The sequence below is a fragment of the Eumetopias jubatus genome, unplaced genomic scaffold, assembly GCF_037043125.1.
Source record: "Eumetopias jubatus isolate StellerSeaLion01/CBP00866 unplaced genomic scaffold, mEumJub1_p1.0 scaffold_4, whole genome shotgun sequence".
Taxonomy (NCBI): Eukaryota; Metazoa; Chordata; class Mammalia; order Carnivora; family Otariidae; genus Eumetopias; species Eumetopias jubatus.
Window position 1 is genome coordinate 12584672 of NW_028274810.1, and position 25260 is coordinate 12609931.

General features: G+C 36.3%; 1 protein-coding gene across 1 annotated transcript in view; it reads left to right on the plus strand.

Annotated features, from left to right (window-relative positions):
• ST7L (suppression of tumorigenicity 7 like) overlaps nt 1-21617 on the plus strand; it is a 58547-nt gene extending 36930 nt beyond the window's left edge. Inside the window, exons 12-14 of the mRNA XM_028101941.2 lie at nt 11204-11354; nt 15000-15092; nt 21217-21617. Coding sequence (XP_027957742.2) covers nt 11204-11354; nt 15000-15092; nt 21217-21395 — 423 coding nt within the window. The 3' untranslated portion in view covers nt 21396-21617. The remainder of the gene's footprint in view (nt 1-11203; nt 11355-14999; nt 15093-21216) is intronic.
• Nucleotides 21618-25260: the final 3643 nt, after the last annotated feature.

Below are 25260 nucleotides of genomic sequence, written 5' to 3' on the forward strand. Positions count from 1 at the left end.
AAATAAATAAATAAATAAATAAATAAAATCTTTTATTCTTACAAATTTATTACACAAATTTGTCAAATGTTGTATGACTCTTACCAGCAAAATGACAAAGGATAAAGCTATTTTAGCAGGAAATATTTTTTGGCAACTCTCCACATAACAACAGAAATGGCTGCAGGTCGAGCTGTGCAATTTGTTAAAGCTGGAAACTATTAGAAGCGCAATAGAGAAAGATCACATAAATCTCTTCAGGCTATGAATTCGCTTTAGATATCTCATTAATATCGATTGTACAGATTTTTTTAATCTACTGAATGAATTTCAGTGTACAGTAACTATGATAGTAATAGCAAAAAATTAGAACAGCATGTTTTCATGGGTTTTGACTTGTTCTTCATTACCTAGCTATGGCTTTGGTTCAAAATTTTTTTTAGTCGCCAAACAAGAAAAAGATTGTGCATCTTTCAGCTACTATAGAAATAGGTTCTTTTTTTTTTTTTTTAAAGATTTTATTTATTTGAGAGAGAATGAGAGAGAGAGCACATGAGAGGGGGGAGGGTCAGAGGGAGAAGCAGACTCCCTGCCAAGCAGGGGGCCCGATGCAGGACTCGATCCAGGGACTCCAGGATCATGACCTGAGCCGAAGGCAGTTGCTTAACCAACTGAGCCTCCCAGGCGCCCTAAATAGGCTCTTTTTTAAGAGTAGAAAATGTTTCATACCTTTTGACTATTCCACAACACCATGTTTCAGTCATTCTAGTGTCTCATATCCTTTATTATCCAACCATCAAAGAGTTTTATGGAAGGTATTTTTTTAATTGAGATAATTTGCATGCCATAAAATTCACCCTTTTAAAGTACAAAATTCAGTGGTTTTTAGTATATTCTTAAGGCTCTACAATCATCATTACTGTCTAATACTAGAACATTTTCATTGCCCCAGAATGAAACCCTGTACCTATTAATAGTCACTCCCCATTCTTTTTTTCCCTAATCTCTGGCATCCACTAATCTACTTTCTGTCTCTGTGGATTTGGAATCAGAGAATATGTGGCCTTTTTGTGTCTGACTTAGCATAATGTAGCATGTTTCAATACTTCATTCCTTTTTATGTCTGAATAATATTCCATTGTATGGATAAGACTCCGTTTTCTTTATTCATCAATTGATGGCCATTTGGGTTGGTCCCACTTTTGGCTATTTTGAATAATTATTCAGTGAATATTCATGTGCACGCTTTTGTGTGAACATGTGGTTTCACTTCTTGGCTATAAACCTAGTAGCAGAATTGTTGGATCATATGGTAATTCCATGTTTAACTTTTTGAGAGACTTCCAAACTGTTTTCCAAAGTGGCTGCACTGTTTTACATTCCCACCAGCAATGTGTGAGGGTTTCAACTTCCGTACATCCATGCCAACACTTGTTATTGTTTGTCTTTTGATTATAGTTATCCTAGTAGGTGTGAACGATGTCTCGTTGTGGTTTGGGTTTGTATTTCCTTAATGACTAATGATGTCAAACATCTATCTTTTAATGTGCTTTTTGGCCATTTGTATGACTTCTTTGGATAAAAGTTTATTCAAATCCTTTGAACACTTTTAAATTTGTCTTTTTATTGTAGAAGGTATTCTTTAACATTATTCTTATGGTAAGCTATTGACAGTCTTGACTGATACGGTCCAAAACCATTGTGAATCTCCATAGTTGAAAATACCACTATAACATAACTTCACCCCTGAAATGTAAATATGAGGATAGGTCATGAACCTTGCTGAGATGTGAATACTGAAGAGTCAGGGTTACTCATTAGATAAGTTACTCACATGTGTGCACAAGCCTCAGAGCACATGATTCAGATTTGTGCCCTAGCAAAATGATGGCTTTATAAGTCATGGATGTTTAGAGATACCAAAGATGATTGAAATTGTAAGTATTAAATCCATGAATGTCAGTGACCTATATAGATGTGATTGTTGACCTATGACACTTTACATATCAGTTAAAATAGTATTGTCCAGCTTTAACTTAGAATCTAAAAATAGCTTGCTGCAATATTTCATTGAAGGTTTGTTTCCTAAGCATACTACCACCAAATTCTTCTAAATTTTATTTTTATATTTAAATTTGAAATAATTATCTTTTTAAAAAGATTATTTTAGAGAGAGAGAGTGCGTGCCAGAGCAACAGTGCAGGGGAGAAGGGCAGAGGGAGAGGAAGAGAATCTCAAGCAGACTCCATGCTGAGCACAGAGCCCAACGTGGGGCTCGATCCCACAATCCATGGGATCACGACCTGAGCCAAAACCAAGAGTTGGACGCTTAACCAACTGAGCCACCCAGGGGCCCCTGAAATAATTATCTTAAAAACAAAACCACAGGGACGCCTGGGTGGCTCAGTGAGTTAAGCGTTTGCCTTCAGCTCATGATCCCAAGGTCCTGGAATCGAGTCCCGCATTGGGCTTCTTGCTGAGCAGGGAATCTGCTTCTCCCTCTACCGGCCACTCCCCCTGCTTGTGCTCTCTCTCTCTCTCTGACAAATAAGTAAGATCTTAAAAAAAAAAAAAAATCACCGAATAGAAAGTCCAGAAATATATCTACATGTATACTGTCCATTGATTTTTTTTTTTTAAAAATCAAAGTTTCTGTTTGTATTTTTGCAACTGATTGGTTTGGCAAAGGATTCCTATTCAGAATATATATATATATAGGGTGAAAAATGACCAAAAGCCTTGAACAGATACTTCATAAAAGAAGACACTGGAATGTCCAATAAACACATAAAGGTGTGCTCAACATCATTAGTTATCAGGGAAATGCAATATAAAATCACAAGGTGCTGCTTCACACCTACCAGAATGGCAATAATTAAAAAGACTGATAAAATGGTGGTAAGATTGTATAACAATTAGAGCTCTGACACTTTGCTGCTAAATGTATAAAATGATACAACCACTTTAGAAAACTATTTGGCAATTTCTTATAAAGTTAAGCATATATCTCACTTCTGTGACCCAGCAATTCCACTCCAAGGTATAGACCCAAGAGAAATGAAACTATATTTTTCCAAAAAGAATGTGAATGTTCATAGGAGCTTTATTCATAATAGCCCCAAACTGGAAACAACCCAGATGTGCATTAACAAGTAAATGGACAAATTGTGATATATTTATTTAGTGGGATACTATTCAGCAATAAAAAGAAAGAACTGATACAAGTAAAATACGGATGAATCTCAAAAATAGAGTATGGTACAAGAGAGTACAAGATGAATGATTCTACTCATGTGACGTTGAAAGGTGAACTGTGCTGGTAAGAAATCAGAATAGTATTTGCCTAAGGTGGTCAAGGCAGAGAGTTAACTGGAAAGGAGAACTTTCTGGGGTGATGAAAGTATTCTGTGTCTTCATTTGGGTGTTACTTGTCCTCATTTGTCAAAACTCATTGAATTGCAGGAGTTAGGTCTGTGCATTTTACTGTTTTTAAATTATACCTCAGTAAAGAAAAAGAATTTGACTCAGCATGGAAAGCACTGTGAAAGTATCATGCCTTCTGATTAAATGCAATGATATGTATGAAGCACTTAACACAGTGTCTGAGTATCAGGCAAGAGTATTGATCATGGCGAGTATTGTTTTATTATACCTCCACTGCCATTTTCTCTTCCTGTTTAAGCTGTTCTGTGCACACTCTTTTCTTGTGAATATTATTTTAGTGCTTATTGGCCTTAGCATGTGTCAAATTTGGGGATTTTGTTGAGATAAGGTAAAGGTGAAGTTATTGAGACAGGAATTAACTAATTTGAATTAGTTAATACCCTGAAAATAATTTATTTTGTGTCTGGCAGGATAAGCTCTTGAGAGAAGAGTAAAGTAGAACATTTAAAAACAAAATAACAAACTCGAGCACGTTTCAGAATATGTTATCTGTAGCTTTTAAAAATTATTATTTCTTATTTTACAAAAAAAGCCATTTTGGGTTGCCAAGAAACCAGACCATGCTTGGAGGTTTCTTTAAATGCAAGGGGAATTTTAAAAATAAATTGATACAGAAAAGGAAAAATCCATTCTGGTTGATCAGAAATTAAAGCATGTAGGATGTTCTGAGTCCCATCCACTAACAGAAGATACCAGCTCTTTAGCAGCAAGCTTACATTTCATTGACCAAACTACCTATATTATAGCAGCATGTATGAAGGATAAAAGCGGGAAACATGCACTTGATTGAGACTTAGTGGTATGGCGGGAATCAAAGGAGAAATGGGAAGTGGTGTTGAAATCTCTGACCCAAACTTAGGGCACAGAAAAGCACTATACCTTTCTGTTGTGTTATGCTCTGGCCTAGGTGGACGAGTAGATATATAAAATGCTTATCTCTTGAGGTACTGCTCTGTAGGATGATATGGAAAGAAGTTTTCCTGTGGCAAATGCCCTCTCTAGTCTCCCTTCCTTTTCTTTTCAACATAAGATCACTTTCTCTTTGCTCCTGAAGCTGCCAGGAGTATTATGTTTTATTTCAATTTATTAATGTAGCAGTTCTGTTTACTTTCTTTCTGGGAACTGTCTTTAGTCTCCCCGCTAATACACATCCATGTGGACTCTTTGCATTCAATCTGCCTGTCCAATCTCATAGAATGTGCACTGAGAAAACTAATTGCAGAGATAAATTGGTTCTTGATGTGCATGACTGATCAAGAGCAAAGTACCTTAATTTCAGATGCCTTCAGAGAGATTTTTCTTTAACCTCTGCTTTTAAGAGGAAGATTATAAAGTATTATCATTACTTCAGATCAGAATTATATTGCTTTTGGTCAAAAGCTGTTGTAAGATTTACAAAGTAATAGAAACGAAGTAATCTAAAGATAAATTATGAAGATCAAAGCAATTCAAAATTAAAGTGAATTTGAGTGTAAGCATAGGTATGATTTTAGAGTAAAAAAGGCCTCAGACCATACATCATTTATGTCTTTTTTTTTTAACTATAACTTCGAAAATAGCTTTAATTTTTTTTTTAATTTTTAGGGAAAAGCAAGAGATTTGAGTGTCATTTGAGTATATTATCCATAGTTGGATACAAATTGTTCCAACAGTTTCGGTTCTTTTCCAGATATAACAGTAGAGTGATTGATTTGGAGGTAATACAGAAGGTCCTGCAGCATATACTAGGTACCAGCCTTGGTTTATATCCTCAACTATATTTTATTTGCTGATAATTTCCAAACCTGTATATTTTAACTCTGGCTTCCTTCCTTGTCTATAGACTTGTATTTCTATCTAGTTGTAGAAATTTTTACCTGGGTATCTGATAGGTACCTCAGCCACTTCAGTGTGTCTCAAACTGAATTTTTTAAAAAAGATTTTATTTATTTGAGAGAGAGAGGCAGAGGAGCAGAGGGAGAGGGACAAGCAGACCCTGTGTTGGGCACAGAGCTGACGCGGGGCTCAATCTCATGACCCTGAGATCGTGACCTGAGCTAGAATCAAGAGTCAGATGCTTAACCTACTGAGCCACCCAGGTGCCCCTCAAACTGAATTTTTTAAATCTTATTTTTAAGTGTCTTCTCCAATTTGCCTGTCCTTCCTTATTTCTGTATTTTGATTTATGGCTTCGCTATCATCTTCTCATCATTAATCTTTACTTCTGCCCTTCCCAAAATGCCAACTCATAATCTTTGAAATGTCTTTCAGATCTAGCCATCTACTCCATCCCCTCTGTCACTGACCAGTGTATGCCCTCACTACCTGCTCTTTAAAAAATTATCATTATTATTATAAGAGTAATGAGTGCTTCATAAAAAAGAAATAAGACCCTTCAGAAGTTTATAAAATAAAAAATCCAATTCTTTCTCTCCCAATTCTATTTTTCTCATGTAACTACTGTTTCTGTTTGGTTTATATTATTGCCAGACATTTTCTATGCATTTCTAAACATACAGGTAAAGATATAGAAATAATCTCAAATACTTTCCATCTTTTGCTAGGATGATTAAAACATATGTCTCAGTAGTCTCCCTGCCATAATCCCATCTCCATACTGGCCATCACCAGAGTTGTCTACCTAAATAGCAAAGCTGCTCTGCTTAAAGAGCTCTCTTTGTTCCCTATCACCTGTCAGATAAGGACCAAGCCCCTAGTATTGCATATACAGAAACCCTTCACAGTCTGGGCCTGGCATCTGTCTCCAACCTTATTCCTTGCCACTTCTGCTTTGCTCCTTATCTTATTCCCTGGATTGGTCATGTCTTATCATGTCTCCCTACCTTTGTACATGTGCTTAATCTCTTCTCTACATGGCAAGTTTCTACTCATTCTTCAGGATCTTGCTCATCTGTTGCCTCTTCTGTAGAGGTGTCTTTACCATTTTTCCCAAGCAGAGAAAATGGCTCTCTCTTCTCCATTCCTTCAATGCCTTAATCATATCTTGGGTTTGGTTTGGTTTTGTTTGTTTTTTGGTCTGTTTGTATGTCTCTTAGTTCCTTAAAAAGCAGAACTCTTGTTTTACTTATCATTTTATGTTTGAAACTCTGCTTAACACATAACAGGCATTCAGTAGATGTTTGGTGAATAGACATGTCTGTACTTTAGATTTATTTTGCTATAAAGACCTCAGTTAGACAAACCAAGTTAAACAAAGTAAAATTTTAGATCCCATCACTTTTTGGAATTTTGAAGCCGTTTTACTTAACGTTTTATGAGTTTCACTTAATGTAATTATTTTTGGCCTTTTAAGAATGGTAGTATAATTTCAGCATGACCTTATTTCTTATAAAATAACTCAGCTTTTTTTTTTTAAAGATTTTATTTATTTACCTGAGAGAGGATGAGAGAGAGAGCATGAGAAGGGGGAAGGATCAGAGGGAGAAGCAGACTCCCCGCTGAGCAGGGAGCCCAATGCAAGACTCAATCCCAGGACTCCAGGATCATGACCCGAGCTGAAGGCAGTCGCCCAACCAACTGAGCCACCCAGGCGCCCCAAAATAACCAGCTTTTAGTGGAACACTATATAACAATTAAAAATAATGAGTTAGATCTATATAGAGATAAGAAGAGATGTACAAGATATATTGTGAAGTAAAGAGTTACATAAAAGTTTGATCCTGTTTTTAAGGATGTTATGTGTAAAGAAATCCAGACAAATATAAATTAGATTATCCTTTTCTCTTTATTCTTTTATTCTCCAGTCTTTTTTTAAAAAAATATTTTATTTTATTTTAGAGCACAAGAGTGTGAGCAGGGGGAGGGGCAGAGGGAGCAAGCAGACTCCGAGCTGACTGTGGAGCCCAATGTGGGGCTCCATCTCACAGCCCTGAGAACATGACCTGAGCTGAAACCAAGAGTCAGATGCTCAACTGACTGAGCCATCTAGGCGCCCCTTTTCCCCAATCTTTTAATATAGTATTTCTACTATGTAATTCTGCAGTGTTTGAATTTTTATGCACTAAGCATGTACTTTCAAAAGCAGAAAAAAACCCAAACCAAACCAACCACTCTTCAGTTTTCAACCTTTCATATTCTTATTCACAGAAAAATAAAGTCTAGGTAGCAAAAGTTTGTTTTGTTTTGTTTTCAGTTTGCCCAGAGAGTTAAAAAATATCTTTAAGAAAAAACTGAAATATAAACATGAGTCTGAAGACATTTTAGCTATATATATCAGATCAGGTCAGTTAGTAAGTGTCTAAGTGCCTACTTTGGGAGTGGAGTGTGCCAGGTGCTATAGCAGAATATGAAGGATGTGGTTTCTATTGTGTAGTTACTTACAGCTTATGCTGGGTAGCAGAAATTCCTGAGTAGCAGTTTGTGAAGGAAATAAAATAAGTTCTAATCCTATAATTACCTATTTTATTTTATTTTTTTTAAGATTTTATGTATTTATTTGACAGAGAGACAGCAAGAGAGGGGTTTATTTGACAGAGAGACAGTGAGAGAGGGAACACAAGCAGGGGGAGTGGGAAAGGGAGAGGCAGGCTTCCCGCCGAGCAGGGAGCCCGATGCGGGGCTCGATCCCAGGACCCTGGGATCATGACCTGAGCCGAAGGCAGTTGCTCAACCAACTGAGCCACCTAGGTGCCCCTAACTACCTATTTTAAAGATATCTTCCTTAAACAGAAAATTTTCCCTTATATTTTGAGAGTGGAACTTTATTTCAGTGTCTTATTAGAAACTGAAACATAAGAATTGCTTTGTTTTAAAGTCAAATTGGAAAGGACATTTGCTTGTAGGTGAGATGTAATGAAAAATAAGATAGCATAAGGAAGATGTTTTTTTAATGATTAAATGGCAAAGATTTTAAAATAGAAACTCCTGAAGTCAATTCCTAATAAACATGCCATATGTTTGACTACTATCTGAATTGTCACTCAGATCATTAAACTGAAAATATATAGTTGCTGTTCAAAAAAGTATTTTCTTAACATAATTAGTTGATATATTCTCTAAGTTTGACTGAATAATTGTTAAGTGAATATCTTTGGCTTACCAATTGCTAAGTGGCTACCAAGGTACGTTTAGTTTAAAGTTTCAGGGTTCTAAAACTCATTGAAAATAATTTGGGATACTTTGTCTCTTCTACCTGTAAAATGAAGTAGAAATTTAATAGAAAGGACTTGGTTTACATATTAAAACAGTTTTCTTCTGAAAATGAGATACCCTTATGATGGAGATTCCATTGTGACTGCTGCTTTTTTTTTTTTTTTTTTTTGCTTCCTACTGAAGAAGCTCTTAGTGCACTTGCTAAGAACATAAGGAGTCATGTCAGAGGTCAGCTATTTGAGTCCATTTTCCCACAGCCGCCTGGTGCGAGTGATCTTTTACTGTGTTTTAAAAAAATGGGCAAGGATTAGAGAGGATTAGAAAGAATATTACCCTCCTGAATATAGGCCCAAGGCACTAAGGGGAGAGAACCCAACCAGGCAGCAAATGGGCTTTGCTTGACCAGGACACAACCTCTGCTGCATTCCTTTAAGAAACTGAATGGGAAATGTTAAATCCCCAAACTGGATTAGTAAATAATCTCATAGCTTGTGACATCTGCTAAAATAAATTGATGAGCAGACTGCATTCTTACACTTTGAGGAGAGAGCCAGAGACATCAAGATTAACTATTATTTTTTTTCCAGCTTTATTGAGGTATAGGAGTAAGAGTAATTAAAGATGGGCATTAAGCTCAGTGAGTGTTGGAAAAGCACATTTCATAAAAAAGAAAAAATTATTTTAGATACATTAATACAGTACATACATATATATTGATTAGTAACCTAAGGCTCAATTTTGAAACCACCACACTTTTTTGTTTCTTCCTGCTTGTAGCAGTTTTACAGTGTTTCACAAGTTTCAGCTCAAATTTATGTTGTTTATCTCCTTAGTTTGTGTAACAACCTGAGGAACTTAGAATTTGAAGTTTGAGAATGTATCATTTACAACACTTTTTAGGAGTGTTTCTCTTTCTATATTTTATAACAGAAGTTAATGTGGTTTGGACCTTACGACACATAATTTGGTATCAAATTATGTAGAACCAAAGAGGTTGTTTCAAACTAGTCTAGTAGGGAAAATGTACTCTGGTCTTAGTCTTTGGAGGAAGTATTTAGCTAAGTATTTTTTGAAAAGTTTTGTTTTAAGTTGACCACTTTAATAGTAAAGATGATGTACAAGTGGTTAATTTTGTGTCTTTTCTCATGTAATTAGTACATTTAATTATACTGCTTTTGTTGTGGATTATAATATTAAGGTAAGTATTTTCTTCAAGACTTTAAGATATAATTTAATTTCATATGTGAGAACTGATAGGCCATAACTTCTTTAACAGGCACACTCACTAATTCCTTAAATGTGTCTTGCTCTAAGCGTTCTTAGCCTTGTTCAAGTTGGCCTGTATTCCAGTCTGCTGTGTCTCCCTACCCCACCACCTGGTCTGTTCATCTACATTTTATACATCTTTATATGTCAGTTCATATCCCCAATTCCATCAAGTGGTTTATTTTCAACTCCTAAATCATAATTAATACCTCCTAAACATATAGTTACCACATGATTCAGCGCTTCCATTCCTAGGTATATACCCAAGAGAGATGAAAACATATGTTCAAATAAAAACTTGTGCATGAATGTTTATTGCAGCATTATTCATAATAGCCAAAAGATGAAAACAACCAAATGGTCATCAAATAATGAATGGATAAACAAATGTGGTATATCCATATAATGGAATATTACTCAGCCACAAAAAGGAATGAGGTACTGGTATATGATATAACATGGATGTACCTTGAAAACATTATGTGGGGTGAAAGAAACCGGTTACAATAGACCATATATTATGTGAGTCTTTTTGTATAAAATAGCCAGAACAGGCAAATCTATAGAGATGCAAAGTAGATTAGTGGTTGCTTAGGGGGAATGGGGGTTAGAGGGTAATAACTAAAGAGGATGGGGGTTCTTTTTGCTGTGATGAAAATGTTCTAAAATTGACTGTGGTAATAGTTGTACTTATCTGTGAATATACTAAAAACCATTGAGTTGTATACATTTTTTTGAGTCATATACTTTAAATGGGTGAATTATAAAATATGGATTATATCTCAATCTCTTATAAAAAACTAAAAAAATTAATATCTTCTATCCAAATTCTTATATACATATACACTGTTTATACCTCTAATAAAGCACTCAGTATAGTCTTATTATAATCATTAACTTAAGAAATCTGTCTTTCTATTACAGTAGGAAGCTCCAGAGAATCTAGTGTTTCCTAACATAGTGCTTTGCTCTCAGTAGATATTAATTTAATTGAACTTATTCACAATTAAGTTCCTCCACCTGTAAGATGGGAATGAGAGAAAAAAAGAATTGAATGTCAGCACAAAATGTTGTTCCAAAATTGGATTTTATGATTTTTATACTTAATTCTCTTTTGGAAAAATAGATATTTGCTCTCACATTATTTCCTCAGCTTGAATTTCCATTATGTATTTAGCAAGGTCATACATAAGCCATTTATCATCTTATTTTTGCCCTTAGGAATATTCTGATCTTTGGAATTTGCATAGATGAGCATTTTATACACATGCTATCAGTGTGACCCTCTTGTCATCTCAACTAGCTTAATATTTGTTTTTTAACATTGTAAAATTTGAATCTACATTTCTGTGGGTGTTTGAACTTAACATAATTTAATTTTTCGTTTTTCTGTGGTGTGTCTTTGTGTGTGTTATCTTTCTAGTACTTACTCGAGATGAAAAGTCTAATTTTACCTCCAGAACACATTCTGAAACGGGGTGATAGTGAAGCAATCGCCTATGCTTTCTTCCATCTTCAGCACTGGAAGAGAATAGAAGGTGCTCTTAATCTGTTACAGTGTACGTGGGAAGGCAGTAAGTATTCTTTTCCAAATGTACCGCTAATCTCTTGGACTATTCATTGCATTCCCAGGCAGCCTTTTTAAATAAGATTGTCTGAGTTTCCCTAAGTATTGTTCAGATTGGTTTCAAAGTGAACCCAGAGGTGTTTATTTCGTTTATTGGTAGGAGAAATACTTAATGTACTTATACTGATGCCACATTTAGGAAGAGCAAAATGAGAAACTGTTACAGTATTCTGCCATATGTTCATTTAAGTTACATACTTGTAAGGAAAGAAAATGAAAACTTACATCCCTTGGTTTATAGGCTTTTTAATGTGGTTAAGTTATTCTAGTATTTTTTAAATTGGACTTTTGTTTAATTTTCAGATGTTTACATCATGAAACTATTTTCTTCACAACTAATATCAACTCTTGTTCTTTTTTTTAAATCTATTTTTTTATTATGGTAAAATACGCATAACATAAAAGTTACTATTTTAACCACTTTATTTTTTATTGTTTTTTAAAGATTTTATTTTTAAGTAATCTCCACACCCAACGTGGGGCTCGAACTCACAACCCTGAGATCAAGTCACACACTCTGCCGACTGGTTCAGCCAGGTACCCCCATTTTAACAGTTTTAAAATGTACGGTTCAGTGGCATTATGTACATTCACATTGTTGTGCAACCATCACCATCATCTATCCCTAGAGCTTTTTCATCATCCCAAACTGAAAATTCTGTACCCATTAGACAATGACTCCCCATTCTTCCCCTCTCCAGCCCCTGGTAACCATTCTACTTTCTGTCTCTATGAGTTTGACTAGTCTAGATATCTTCTATAGTGGAATCATACAGTATTTGTCTCATTAAATCAGGCTTACTTCACTTAGCATAATGTAGCATGTGTCAGAAAAACATCCCTTTTTAGGGCTGAATAATATTCCATTGTATGTATATACTATCCTTTGTTTATACATCCATCTGTCAATGGACATTTGGGTTGTTTCCACCTTTTGGTTATTATGAATAATGCTGCTATGAACATGGGTATTACAAGTATTTGTTCAAGTTCCTGCTTTCAGTTCTTTTAGGTATATACCTAGAAGTGGAACCTGTAGATTATATAATTCTATGTTTAATTTTTTGAGGAGAACTGTCTTACTATTTTCTGTGGCAGCTGTACCATGTTATATTCCACCAGCAATGCACAAGCGTTTCACTTTCTCTGTATCCTTGCTAACATTTGTTCTTTTTTTTCTTTTAATAGCCATACTAATGGGTGTGAAGTGGTATCTCATTGTGGTTTTGATTTGCATTTTCCTAATAATTAATGTTGTTGAGCATTTTTTTTTATGTGCTAATTGACCATTTGTATATCTTCTTTGGAGAACTAGATTGTTTTTCAAGTAACTACCAGATCTCTTATTTGTAACTTCTTAAAGTCACTTAGAAAATGAAAAAGCTTAACCAAAATATTTTGTCAGTTGAATTCTTATAATGATTGTCTTGGAAAGTACACTCCTGGGGCGCCTGGGTGGCTCAGTTGGTTAAGCCACTGCCTTCGGCTCAGGTCATGATCCTGGAGTCCCAGGATCGAGTCCCACATCGGGCTCCCTGCTCAGCAGGGAGTCTGCTTCTCCCTCTGACCCTCTTCCCTCTCGTGCTCTCTGTCTCTCATTCTCTCTCTCTCAAATAAATAAATAAAATCTTAAAAAAAAAAAAGTACACTCCTGCTATCAATAGAAATTCAAAAATAAATTCAATACTCATTAACTAGAATTGGTTAACCCTCTCAGTTCCCAAACTTTGTAATGAGGCATCTTGGGGCATTGTAGCAAATTCACAAGAATGCCATGGGATATTTTAAAAATTTTAGTGGAAGCACAGCAATACTCAACATCTGTCAAGCATCATTCAGACTGTTAGCTCTGCATAGTTCAAGGTTTCACCATTAGGTGGCTCTCCATTCTCTATTTCTTTTGATCCTGTCATAGCTTTGCAAAGCTGGGTTTTTCTTAATTGCTATGATTAAAAGAACTACCACACAAAAAAATCAGTGTGGAACAGGAAATGAGGATGGCGGTGTCCAATCTGATTCCAAGGTCTGAAAAGTTATGTGGTGTCCAACAGGTACATACATCCCATTAGTAAGAAAGGTGATTGTTTAAAAAATGAAATAATTAGAGGCCCCTGGCTGGTTCAGTCGGTAGAGCATGCTGCTCTTGATCTTGGGGTTGTAGGTTCAAGCCCCACATTGGGTGTTAGAGATTACTTAAAAAAATAAAATCTTTTAAAAAAATGAAATAATTATTTTTCCCTTTAATTGACATATATATTTTCCCCCAAAATCACTGCTAAGTTGTTAGGACATAAACCTTTAAAGTTGTTTGGACCCACTACTTAAGTGGAATTGTTAGGTATTTCTTTCAGCCTAGGGGCATGAAGAGACATGAAGGGCACCATGTATCCTTAAAGCAAGAGAATTTGGGAACCTCTGCATTAACCACTTGCTAAGGGTCAGACACTGCGTGCCACTGACAATATGCAGATTAATGAAACTGGAACTACTAAAACTGAGGAGTGGAATGTCTTTGGGTAATTAGTCTTCCTTTTGATTTTTCTCTAGTAGTCAGTAAGCTCCTCAAAGCCAGGTCCTCTGTCTCATTGATCCTGTATGTGTCTTCAGTGCCTAATGTTCTGCCTGGCACATAGGAGGTTCTCAGTAAATATGTGACTTACACTGTATTTCATAAATAATCTTCTTTATGAATGATTTCCTAGTGTTACCACTGATTTGCTCTGTGCCTTTGGACAAATCCCTACTCTTTATTGTGGCAGAACAAAATTCATATTTTGACAAAAGTTTATAGAGCTAAGCACTAAAGGAAAAACAAAAATATCACAATTTTGATGAATACTCAGCTAGCTGAGTAGCTAATAAAGATTCCTTCTTTAAGAAGTCTGTAAGAGCTGATGATAATCTAGATCAGGGATGGGTAAACTTCTGTAAAGAGCCAGATGGTAAGTATTTAGTCTCTGTGGCCATAGTCTCTGTTATAGCTACCCAATTCTTGTAGCCTGAAAGCAGCCTTACATAATACATAAATGAACAAGTGATTTTAATATCTGTATTCTAATAAAATTTTATTTATAAACATAAATAGTGGTCCAGGTCTGGCCAAAGGATGATGCTTTGGTGACCTCTGATTTAAGTTAAATTCTGCTTGTAGAAAACTTTGGTGATATCTAACACATGAAGTTAGGAGCCATTGAGAACTCTTGTAGGTTGCCAACAGTTTGGGTCACAACAGTTATACATGTTGCAATTTTATGAAGATTCCTGGAAGAAAAGGAATTCATACCCACAGAGTTAAGTCTGTTGTGTTTATAGTGAGGAGACAGAGGCAAGAAGGACCTAGCCAGCCTTACCACCCACTACTCCTTTTAGTTTTATTCCAGCCAGACCATTCTATTCTCTAAATAAATCTTATTCTTCCTCTTAGTCCTTCTTTTGCTTACTTTGTTTCTTTCATCTAAAAGGTGTCTCTAAAAAAATTAATAAATGCTATGTGAAAATTTTACAAAAGTATGTCTCCAAAGTAGCTTTGATCTGTAGTATGGGATGAAAGTGAGTCTGAATGGAATGTCAACTTACGTATTTTTTTTCTCAGCTTTTAGAATGATTCCATATCCATTAGAGAAAGGCCATCTATTTTATCCTTATCCCAGCTGCACAGAGACTGCTGATAGAGAGCTATTACCTAGTAAGTAAATATTCTAGTTTTCCTAAACTTAAAAGTAGTTGTGAGATTGTTTTTCACAGTATTTTCTCATAGTAAAAGTGCTGTTGGTTGAAATTCAGGATACTGTTTAAAATACTATTTTAGCCATTTCTTGGATGTAGTTGCATAAGTTCATTCCCATATGTTTCTGGGGTAAAATGCTATGTGAGATGCAATGAAGAACACAAAAGTTGAAGATATTAAAAAGAGTAGCCATCTTACAAACATTTGAAGAAGAGATAATACCAATCCTTCACAAACTCTTTTCAGAAAAGAAAGGAGGAAGGAACACTTCCCAGCTTATTCTGTGAAACCAGTATTACCCTGATACCAAAACCAAAGACATTACAAGAAAACTATAGAATGATATCCCTCATGAATATAGACACAAACATGTTCAACAAAATATCAGCAAACTGAATCCAGCTATATATAAAAAAGATTATACTCCATGAGCAAGTGGGATTTACCTCACAAATGCAAGTGGCTTAACATCTCAAAAGGCAATGCATCATGTTAAGAGAATAAATGACGCCAGATGCAGAAAAAGCGGCTGACAAAAATCCAACAACCATTCATGGTAAAAATTTTGAACAAACTAAGAATAAGAGAATTTCCTTAACCTGATAAAGAGCATCTATGAAAACCCCACAGCTGACAGGATACATAATGGTGATTTTATGATTTAACCATTGAATGCTTTCTCTCTAAGATTAAGAATAATGCAAGGATGTCTGCTCTCTGCACTTCACTTCAGCATTGTACTGGAGATCCTAGTCAGTGCAGTCAAGCCAGAAAAAAAAATAAAAAGGCATTCATGTTGGAAAAGAAGAAGAAAACTGTCTTTATTCACAGATGACATCATCTTCTATGTAGGAAATCCTAAGAAATTCATAAAAATACTATTAGATCTAATAAACAAGTTTAGCAAGGTTGCAGGATATAATATCCACATATAAAACTCAGTTGCATATTTATATACCAGCAGGGAATAATCAGTCCAAAAATGAAATTTAGAAAACTTCTAATCACAGTAGCATCCAAAAGAACAAACAATTCAGGAATAATTTAAATGGCTTGTATACTAAAAACGATGTCATTTGCTGGGAGAAATTTAAAAAAAACTAAGTAAATGGAGAGACAGTCCATGTTTATTGATTGGAAAACTGAGTATTATTTATATGGCAATTCTCTCCAAATTGATCTATAGATTCAATACAATCCCTACCAACAAAAACTGACAAGCTGATCTCAAAATTTATACGGAAAGGTAAAACACTCAGAAGAGCCAAAGCTGTCTTTACAAAGAATGAATTTGGAAGGACTACACTTTCCAGTTCTAAAAAGAGCAGTCTTAGACTTAGGGGGAGAACCAGAGTATATAGGGTTATGAATGCTGAGAGTCCCATTGAGTCCCTGCTTTCAGGAAGCCAAACTTCTCAAAAGAATGGTCTATACTTATTTGTCTCAGCTGCCTTATCCTCACTCTTCTCTGTGAACTGGTAAATTTCTGTGTAACTTTTCTTTTTATGATTTAACCAATAAGCATGCTGAAGGTTATAAACACTAGCACCATGTTTCCTTATGTGATATAAACCTATGCCAGTTTTTACAGTTCTGGGGCCATTAGAGCTCAAGTCTAAGAAGGAAAGTTGCAGTTTTACAACCAACAAACGTGGTGAGCTGAAAGGTCCAAACAGATAGATGAAAATTTAGGAGAGATTATGGATGTTGAGTATGCTGATATTTTTCTCCCAGGGTCTTTTATTTTCTTCCATCCTCTGAGATAAGTTATCTGTTTTTTTCTTTGAACTCTCAAAGTACTTTGTGGACTTCTTAACCTCCCCCTTCTAGATTGTAAACTTGAAGGCCAGGATTCTCTTTATCATCCCTCTATGTATCTCTGCAATGTTCACAATGTCTCTATAATGTTCACAATGAAAATTGATATTCAGCAAATATTTTAATTAGTCAAATTTATTAATTTATTTTTTTAAAAAAGATTTTATTTATTTATTTGACAGAGAGAGACACAGTGAGAGAGGGAATACAAGCAGGGGAGTGGGAGAGGGAGAAGCAGGCTTCCCACTGAGCAGGGAGCCTGATGTAGGGCTCGATCCCAGGACCCCGAGATCATGACCTGAGCCAAAGGCAAACACCCAACAACTGAGCCACCCAGGCACCCCTTCTTTTCTTTTGTTTTAGTTTCAGAGGTAGAGTTTATTGATTCATCAGTTGCATATAACACCCACTGCTCATTACATCAAGTGCCCTCCTTAATGTCATAAACAGGCCAAATACATCGTCAGTACCCAACAAAAATATTAAATATTAGTACCTTTTCCTCGTTATCCTACTCCAAACTTCTGAACTGCTCATGAGTTAATAGAAAGACTGATAAACAATGTGTTAAGTGCTGCATGTATGGAATAGATTATAAGGAAGCTGAAATGGGGTGTGCTCTCTCTCTAAGGGCAGGGGATGATTCCCAAATCTGACTTGATTGACTTGAAGAATGGGAATTCCATCATACAGCAGGAGGAGCAGGTTTGGGAACAGGAATGGGGGAAGTAAATTCAGGCTTTGAGTATGTTGCATGTATACCACATCTTGTGTGTGTGTGTGCACATGTGTATGCATGCTTAATTCTATCTGTAATCTATTTTGCACGTATATACATATTTTTGTATCTCTAAATATATGGGCCTAAGATATATTTATAAGGTATATATGTATATGAAATATGTATATACTATATAAATAGTAAACGTTGTAGGTATTCTTTGGGTACAAGTAATAACTGTTTTAAACTTAAAATTTGTTAGAAGACTGGATTATCTCAAAGAATCCAAAGGCAGCTTCTGAGGCAGATTACAGTCAGACCTTAGAAGGGACTAGAACCAGAAACTAGAGGGCTATCAGGATTTCTGGGAGTCAGTTATCTGTATATCTCTATCTCTGGCTGCCTTTTTCCATCTCTCCTGTTCGTACTTTTCTTTTTCTCCTTCCCCAACGCCATCTCCTCTCTGTATGAACTCTCATTTCTGCTTCTCTCAATGTGTCTGCTTCATTTTTCTATCTTTCTCTTTGTCGTTTGGCTTTCCCTTCTTGGATACTCATGTAGCCAAACTTGATGCCCTTACATGGCTCTAGTTTACACATTATCAGTTCAAGCAAATTGTACAGCATGAATAAGATCTCAATCTGGCTTCTAAAACTTCTGGAGGAGAGCATCAGATTTATCCAGGTGTTTATTCCTGATGTGGTTAGCCATGGCCTAGGGACAGGGTCAGGTTGTGTATACAGGATTCCTGGGGGTTCCACTATCTCTTTCTCTCTACATCGGTACATCACCATACCAACTTGGGAATCATCATTTTCTAGGCATGGATGAGCTCACTAAGGGAGACTGTGTAGAGTGAGAAGTAAACTAAGAGTGGAACCATGGGGGCACAAAAATGTTGAAGGAATGGGTGGCTGATAAGGAGTTGGGAAGATTCAGTGAAGGAGTGGACAGAGAGACAGGACAAGAACCAGAACTAGATAGGCTAGGAACTAAAAATTTCCAAGTGAGGAGGAGTATCTGATATCAAGGAGGGTGATTACTGTGAAGAATCCATTGACTCTGGTAATTAGAAGGTCATTAGTGAAAGAAATTTTATTTTCTTTCCTAGGATGGTGCTGGTAGTAGTTGTTCTTGTTGTTTTTCCATTTTAAAAGAAACAAGGATATTTAAGGCAAAGGAGTCAATCTTTAATTATGGAACATCAATATGCAGGAGTGTATTATATTAGGTTAATACATCTAGCCTAATATAATGCCCCCTCCAAATCATTACAAAAGTTGCTTAAGGCCAATTTTACATAGTAATATGAATAAAATCGGGGTTGTTATCATGTATTGCCAGAGTCACAGGCTATAAGAATGAAGAGTTTGCTTTTTTGGCAGGCCTTTATTATTTCTAGGGTACTTACACATTTGCAAATTCCAGGAGGTAGGAGAAGAGGGATATGCTGGGCTTTTGTTTGATTATATTGTTTGTTCTGAGAGTATTTGTCTGTGGTAGAATGAACAAATTTTTAATAATGTGGAGTTCTAATACCCAGGAGTACTTAATGTTTTTTTGTTTTCAGTTCCCCTTCAACCTTGATATGACTTACAACATTCTGGAATTTGCTTAGGAACCTCATAAGTTCAGACTTGAACTATTCCCTTAGTTCACATAGCTATTTAGTTGTCTTTTATGCCTCCTGATAAATTTTTCTCTACAAGCCAGTGATGAAATTTGAACTTTACTTCCAAGGGAGTGTTTCTGTACTAGTCATCCATTATACTGATGTATTAGCCAAACATTGACTGACAAACGAATCTACAGAAAGCAATCCAAAAAGAAAAAATTAGGTCTCTCCTATAATATAAAAAGCTCATATTTTAAGAAATTATCTTACTAAAGCTATATCGTTTCCACCTTAAAAAGTGGAAATAGGGTGCCTGGGTGGCTCAGTCATTAAGCGTCTGCCTTCGGCTCAGGTCATGATCCCAGGGTTCTGGGATTGAGCCCCGCATCAGGCTCCCTGCTTGGCGGGAAGCCTGCTTCTCCCTCTCCCTCTGCCCCTGCTCTTGTTCCCTCTCTCGCTGTCTCTCTATCTCTCTCTGTCAAATAAATAAATAAAAATCTTAAAAAAAAAAAGTGGAAATAATACTATCTATCTCTTAAGGCTATTGAAAAAATCAAACTAAGAAATTAAAGCACTTTGTAAATCATAAAATGCTATACAGTTCAATTAATTTTATCGACGTTGCTGTCTCTCATGCAATAGGAATTTTAGTGACCATTGGTATACATAAGTGTTCCCTGTCTTTGCAAGTACCATGGTTTATTTCTCTTGGTTTGCTTGAGAGGCCAAGAAGAAGTTGGCCTCTCATGCTTGAGGGACAGGGCAAAAGCGACTGCTGGTTTTTTGGGTGCTGAAAGTACTATGTTGTCCACAGCTTCTAATGTTTCTAACTTTTTTAAAAACAAATTCAACTTTGGTGTGCTTTTACTTTAAACGTGACCCAAGCCTCTGGAAATTTTCTGGGTTTTTAATGAGTTCAGTTTTTGGCATATACTTTTGAGTATAGTATAAGACATAAAAAATATGGCTACCAAAGGAAACTTAGGTGTAATCTTCTCTGTGAATCGTTATGTTGGAAAAAGTGAAATTTATAGCTGACCTTGATTCAGCACCGAATTAGTCATCCCTTACTTATGCAGGATATTACATCAGGAATTCTTGGGTTTGTGTCCAGCCCTGAGCAGTCAACTTCCTGGACAATGAAGTCCCAGAATAGCTCTCCGTTTAACAGACATTTATTGAGCACCTACTGTGTGCCACGCATGGTGATAGTCACATCTCAGCATTGGTATTCAGGTATTTTCAATCAAATTTCAAATAAGATATAAATACTTGAATACTATTAGTAATGAAATATCCAGTCATTAGAAAAATGATACCTGAGTTAATGTGTGAATGTGATAAAATCAGACGAGGGACTTGATTTATGTTCAGAATCTTAGGGCTTTGGTGTTCTATTTCCATTTTTGTGGTGCTCTATGAAATGCCACACATAGAACATTTATTAATAGCTGGGTAAAATTATGGTTCTGGGAAATCTGCAACCACACATCTGTCTCTCGATCACTATACTTGTCTCTGAGCTCCTGAAGAGCAAGAATTATAACAACTCACTTTTAAGGACTTACAGTGTTCATCATAACAACTCCATAGCAACTATGAGAGGGTTTAGCAACTTATTCAAGACCACACAGCTAATAAGTGACAAAGTTCTTCAAAACCACCTCAGCATGACTTTACAATTAATGTTCTTTCCCACGATGCCATCCTATTCCCAGTCCCCAGCACAGTCATCTGGTTCTGTAGATATGCTATCAATGCTGGAATAAATAATGGATAACTTTCTTCTACCTTGCTTAGCCAGAGATTCCTTATTCTTTTTTAAAACAATTATTTTCCTTTTAGTTTTAAACTTCATTTGAAAATATTAAAACTGGCTTATACTATATTCTTAAATAAAATCCATTTCTGCCTTTTCTCCCTTACAGCCTTTCATCATGTTTCTGTTTACCCAAAGAAGGAGCTTCCTTTTTTCATCAATTTCACAGCAGGACTGTGTTCTTCTACAGCAATGATAGCTCTTCTCACACACCAGTTTCCTGAAATCATGGGTGTTTTTGCTAACGCTGTAAGTATGATCTCAAGGACTTGTGTAGAGTATTTGTAAAACACACAAGAAACCATCTCTGATCTGTTTGTGCTAAACCAGTTGTTCAGCAGAAGATGTTTGTATAGTAAATTACAGGACTTGATTTGTAAAGCTGCTGCTCTAAATATGTCAAACATAAGTTTTTGCTGACTTGAGCTATGTTTTTATTGCTTAAAAGTTTAAAAGAATACAATGGCATAACATGATAAAGTTGGTCTTTGTAGATCACTTTTGGTGGTAAACATAGCACTTGTTACTAGCTAAGGAATAACCCAACTCTTTTAAATCCTTTCTTTTTGGCACTAAAAAAAATTCCCTATTTGAGAAACAATTCCCTATTTCGATTTTTCCATTTAAATGAAATCATTAATGGTAAGGTTTGCTGATGGAGAATAAGTAGGTAAGATGGGACAGATGGAACATTTACCCTGGGTACAGAATGTGCTTCTTTACTCAAAGCTTCTCACTGTTGTATCTGCATGTTCTTCATTGACCTTCCCCAAGGTTGGGTGTAGAACCATGGATAGACCTTTATTTTCATTTTTATCCTTTAATTTGAACTACTTCCCCATTTCCTGAGCCAGGTCCAGCAGGTGCTTGAAGACTGATATTAGAGAGAATATCCCATGATTATTTACTCTTCTACACAAACGTAGTAATTAATTAATTAACTGGCTCAAAGTAAAATTACCAACTTTAAGTTGCTAAGCCTTTAAAAAATGGGTCTTTCTTATACATCTTCACATTTTTACCAGGTAACAATAGTTCAAACCCAAAAGGAAAATGCTAATTCATTTTAGTCCCAAATCAAAAAGCATTGAGAACTGTAGCAGCACCAGCCCTTACTCGGCAATGTAATTTCTATATATGCCTCCGATCTAACTCCCTGTTGCCTCACAATTTCTTTTTCTGCCTTAAGAACAGTTTATTTTGTGCCTTAAAGATTCGTTGGTTTTCTTTTGGCACCAGGAGTAAAAGCACTGGTTTGCCTTTTTCCCTGAAGGTCAACTGTATAATGTGTTAAGTTGCCACTGGCGGTAGGCCTAGCAGTCTGAGACTGCACTTGATTCTGGGTCAGTCTTCAAGGAGAATGACTTTCCACTGTTGTTCAGGGAGTATAGATATTTGGGTTGGAAACTGACTGTTTCCTTTTAGTGTGAAAGGGAAGCGTAGTGATCATACCATAACTGTTGTTCGCAGTGGTGCTGACTGGGGAGTGAGTACATCTCAAACTGAGATGACCTTACTGTGTACTCTGGCATGGAAAAAAATTGACTGGAAAGGGAATCCCATCCATTTAACAACTGGAAAAATATATGCAGCTGTGTATTTGAGGTCACAGGCAAGCAGTGGGAGAGGTGGTCCTTGGGGTTCTCTTAGAGTATTGGAAAGAGGTAAAATCAAGTGAGGAGAGAGATTTAGAATCTGGAATCGATACATAGCAATTGTTAGTAGTATACTTCCATGAGGTACTGGCTAAAATGAGTGCAGAGTGTATTCACTGTCTGCTCTATCTATCATTGGTAGTATGTAGCATCACTGAGACATGGCTGATGCACCAGAAGAGCCTTTAAGATTACATTGCACAAGCTCCTTAGCACTCCTCCAGTGGAGTCTGAGAATGAATAATTATACATTTTAAAGTGGAAGCTTCTTTTTTTAGACTAAAAGTTATTAATTTACTGTGATTCTAGTTAGTGAACAATAAACAGGCATTTATATACCGTCCTTTGATATTTGTATAGTTGGTGGTATATAGTAAAAATGTGCCTCACAGCAGACTTTTATAGCCACGTTTTATCCGGCGGCCTTTACATGTACATTTTTAGTTCCTAAAAGCTAACTCTTTACCTAAGGTACCTGGAGACCAATATTTGGCATGCCGCAGTACCAAGGGCAGGTTCCACTGAAGAATTTATGGAAAATGATTACATGCAGGCCATCTCCAGCTTATAAACACAATGTATAAATGACTCCCAGCCAGCCAGCCAGCAAGGGAGCTGGAGGCTCAAATTCTGTTTCTTCCCTGACTTAATGGTGTATGTAGTAGGAGCTTCACCATCACCCAGGAGCTTTTTAGAAAGGCAGAATCTCAGGCGCCACTCCAAACTTCCTGAATCTGCCTTTTAACAAGATCATCTATGTGCGTTTAAAACTTGAGAAACCCTGCTCTCGTCTCCCCGCAGTCGGAGGAATTTAGACGCCTGGATAGTGCCGCCTCTTCCAGGCAGAGAAGGGGCAGCATTACAGAATGGCATGAGTGTAGGCTCTGGAGCCAGACTGCTTTGTTTTGAGTTCCAGCCCTGGCACTTACTGGCTGTGCAACTTCAGGTAAGTTTCTTAGCCATTTCTCCCCCTCATTGTAAAAGGGGAATAGTACTACCTCGTAGGCGTTTGTGAGGGTTAAAGGAGTTTAAAATATGACAGGTGTTTAGAACCATGTCTGTCCACAGGAGAAACTAGGGAAGTGTCACTCTTGTCACCACCCATCATTGTCATCATTATCACCAGAGTGCAGCTGTGATGAGAAATCCTAACCCCTTCACGTTGGGAGGAGCTGTGTCCTGAAAGTAAACTCAAAATGTATTTTCCCATAGAAATGGCAGTATAAATTGTGGCTAGGTATCATTTAAACAATACTGCTGGTACATTATGTGTATTTGTACCACCAAAAGTGGAGAAATGTTTCAGATTGTAGGCGCTGGCAAACTGCCTGGTAGAACATCAAGTATTGATAAATTGCAAACGGCCTATGTTAGGAGTTTCAATTACGTCAGGTATTTGATAGCCAAATAGAGTGGAAATCAATCTAGTAAGGCAAAGCAATTTCAGAAAATTTCCTAAATTTTTTCCATTGTTATCAGTCTCTTCCTCATCCAGCATATTTTTATATTAGCTCATATGCTAGAGTAAATTTAATTTGAATTTGTTAAAATATGTTTGTTACAAAAATTGCTTTTTTATGAAGCAAGGCACTAGGGATTTATGCTTTTTCATAATCTTCACTGTTCCTCAAATTGAGATAAATGGAAGGGTATGAACTAGAATGGCTAGTGATTTTAGTGCCGCATCTTTTCATGGTACAAAGCTGTGTGGAATAAGACTTTAGTTTTAGCAAGTTAGGACTTTCTTGATTTTTCTCCTGGCTGAGATGAAAACCACGTCTGACATTCGACATAGAGCAATAAAAAAAAAAAAATTGCATAAATCCCTGGAGATGTGGAATGTGCTGATATCAGAGCTGATATTCTCCAAGGCCAGAATTCCTGAAAAAGGAAAAATTGCTTTTAAGTGGTAGGTCATTTTCTCACCTGCTTTGAAGCCTGCTGGGTTAAATATGAGAGTTCAAAGTAAGGGTAGCCAGCAAACCAAATGAACTGGAATCCGATTCTGCTTATCTGAAAGGAGCTTCTTTATTTAAGAGCAGCAATGCCCTCTCCTTAGAGAACCAATCTTCATCTAGCCTGGCCCCTTTCATTTCTCTCCTGCAAGAAAAGCTTTCTTCTTAGTAAGCCTTGGGAGGGCATTATCACAGCAGTGAACACTATAGATGGTCTTTGGGGGTTTCACTGACTTACTGATAAATTCAGGCTTGTGGCATGTGACTTTAGTACTTTGAATTCAGAAGTGTGTTTGTATACAAAAATCTCTAGTTGGGTTTTAATGAAACAAGCTAGATAGCCTTTGCAACCTGGCAGAAAAAGATGTTAATGAGTAAAGACAGGAATCAGAAAGATTCCCAAATAAATAGTTTGTTTCACTAAAGCAAAACTTTGTTGAAATCCGTTTCACTGAACACACACTGTAGCTGTGCTGAGGTGGGAATGGGCCCTGTTTCCACATATTTTTACTAATCTTTATGTGGGAAAATGTGGTTGGACAT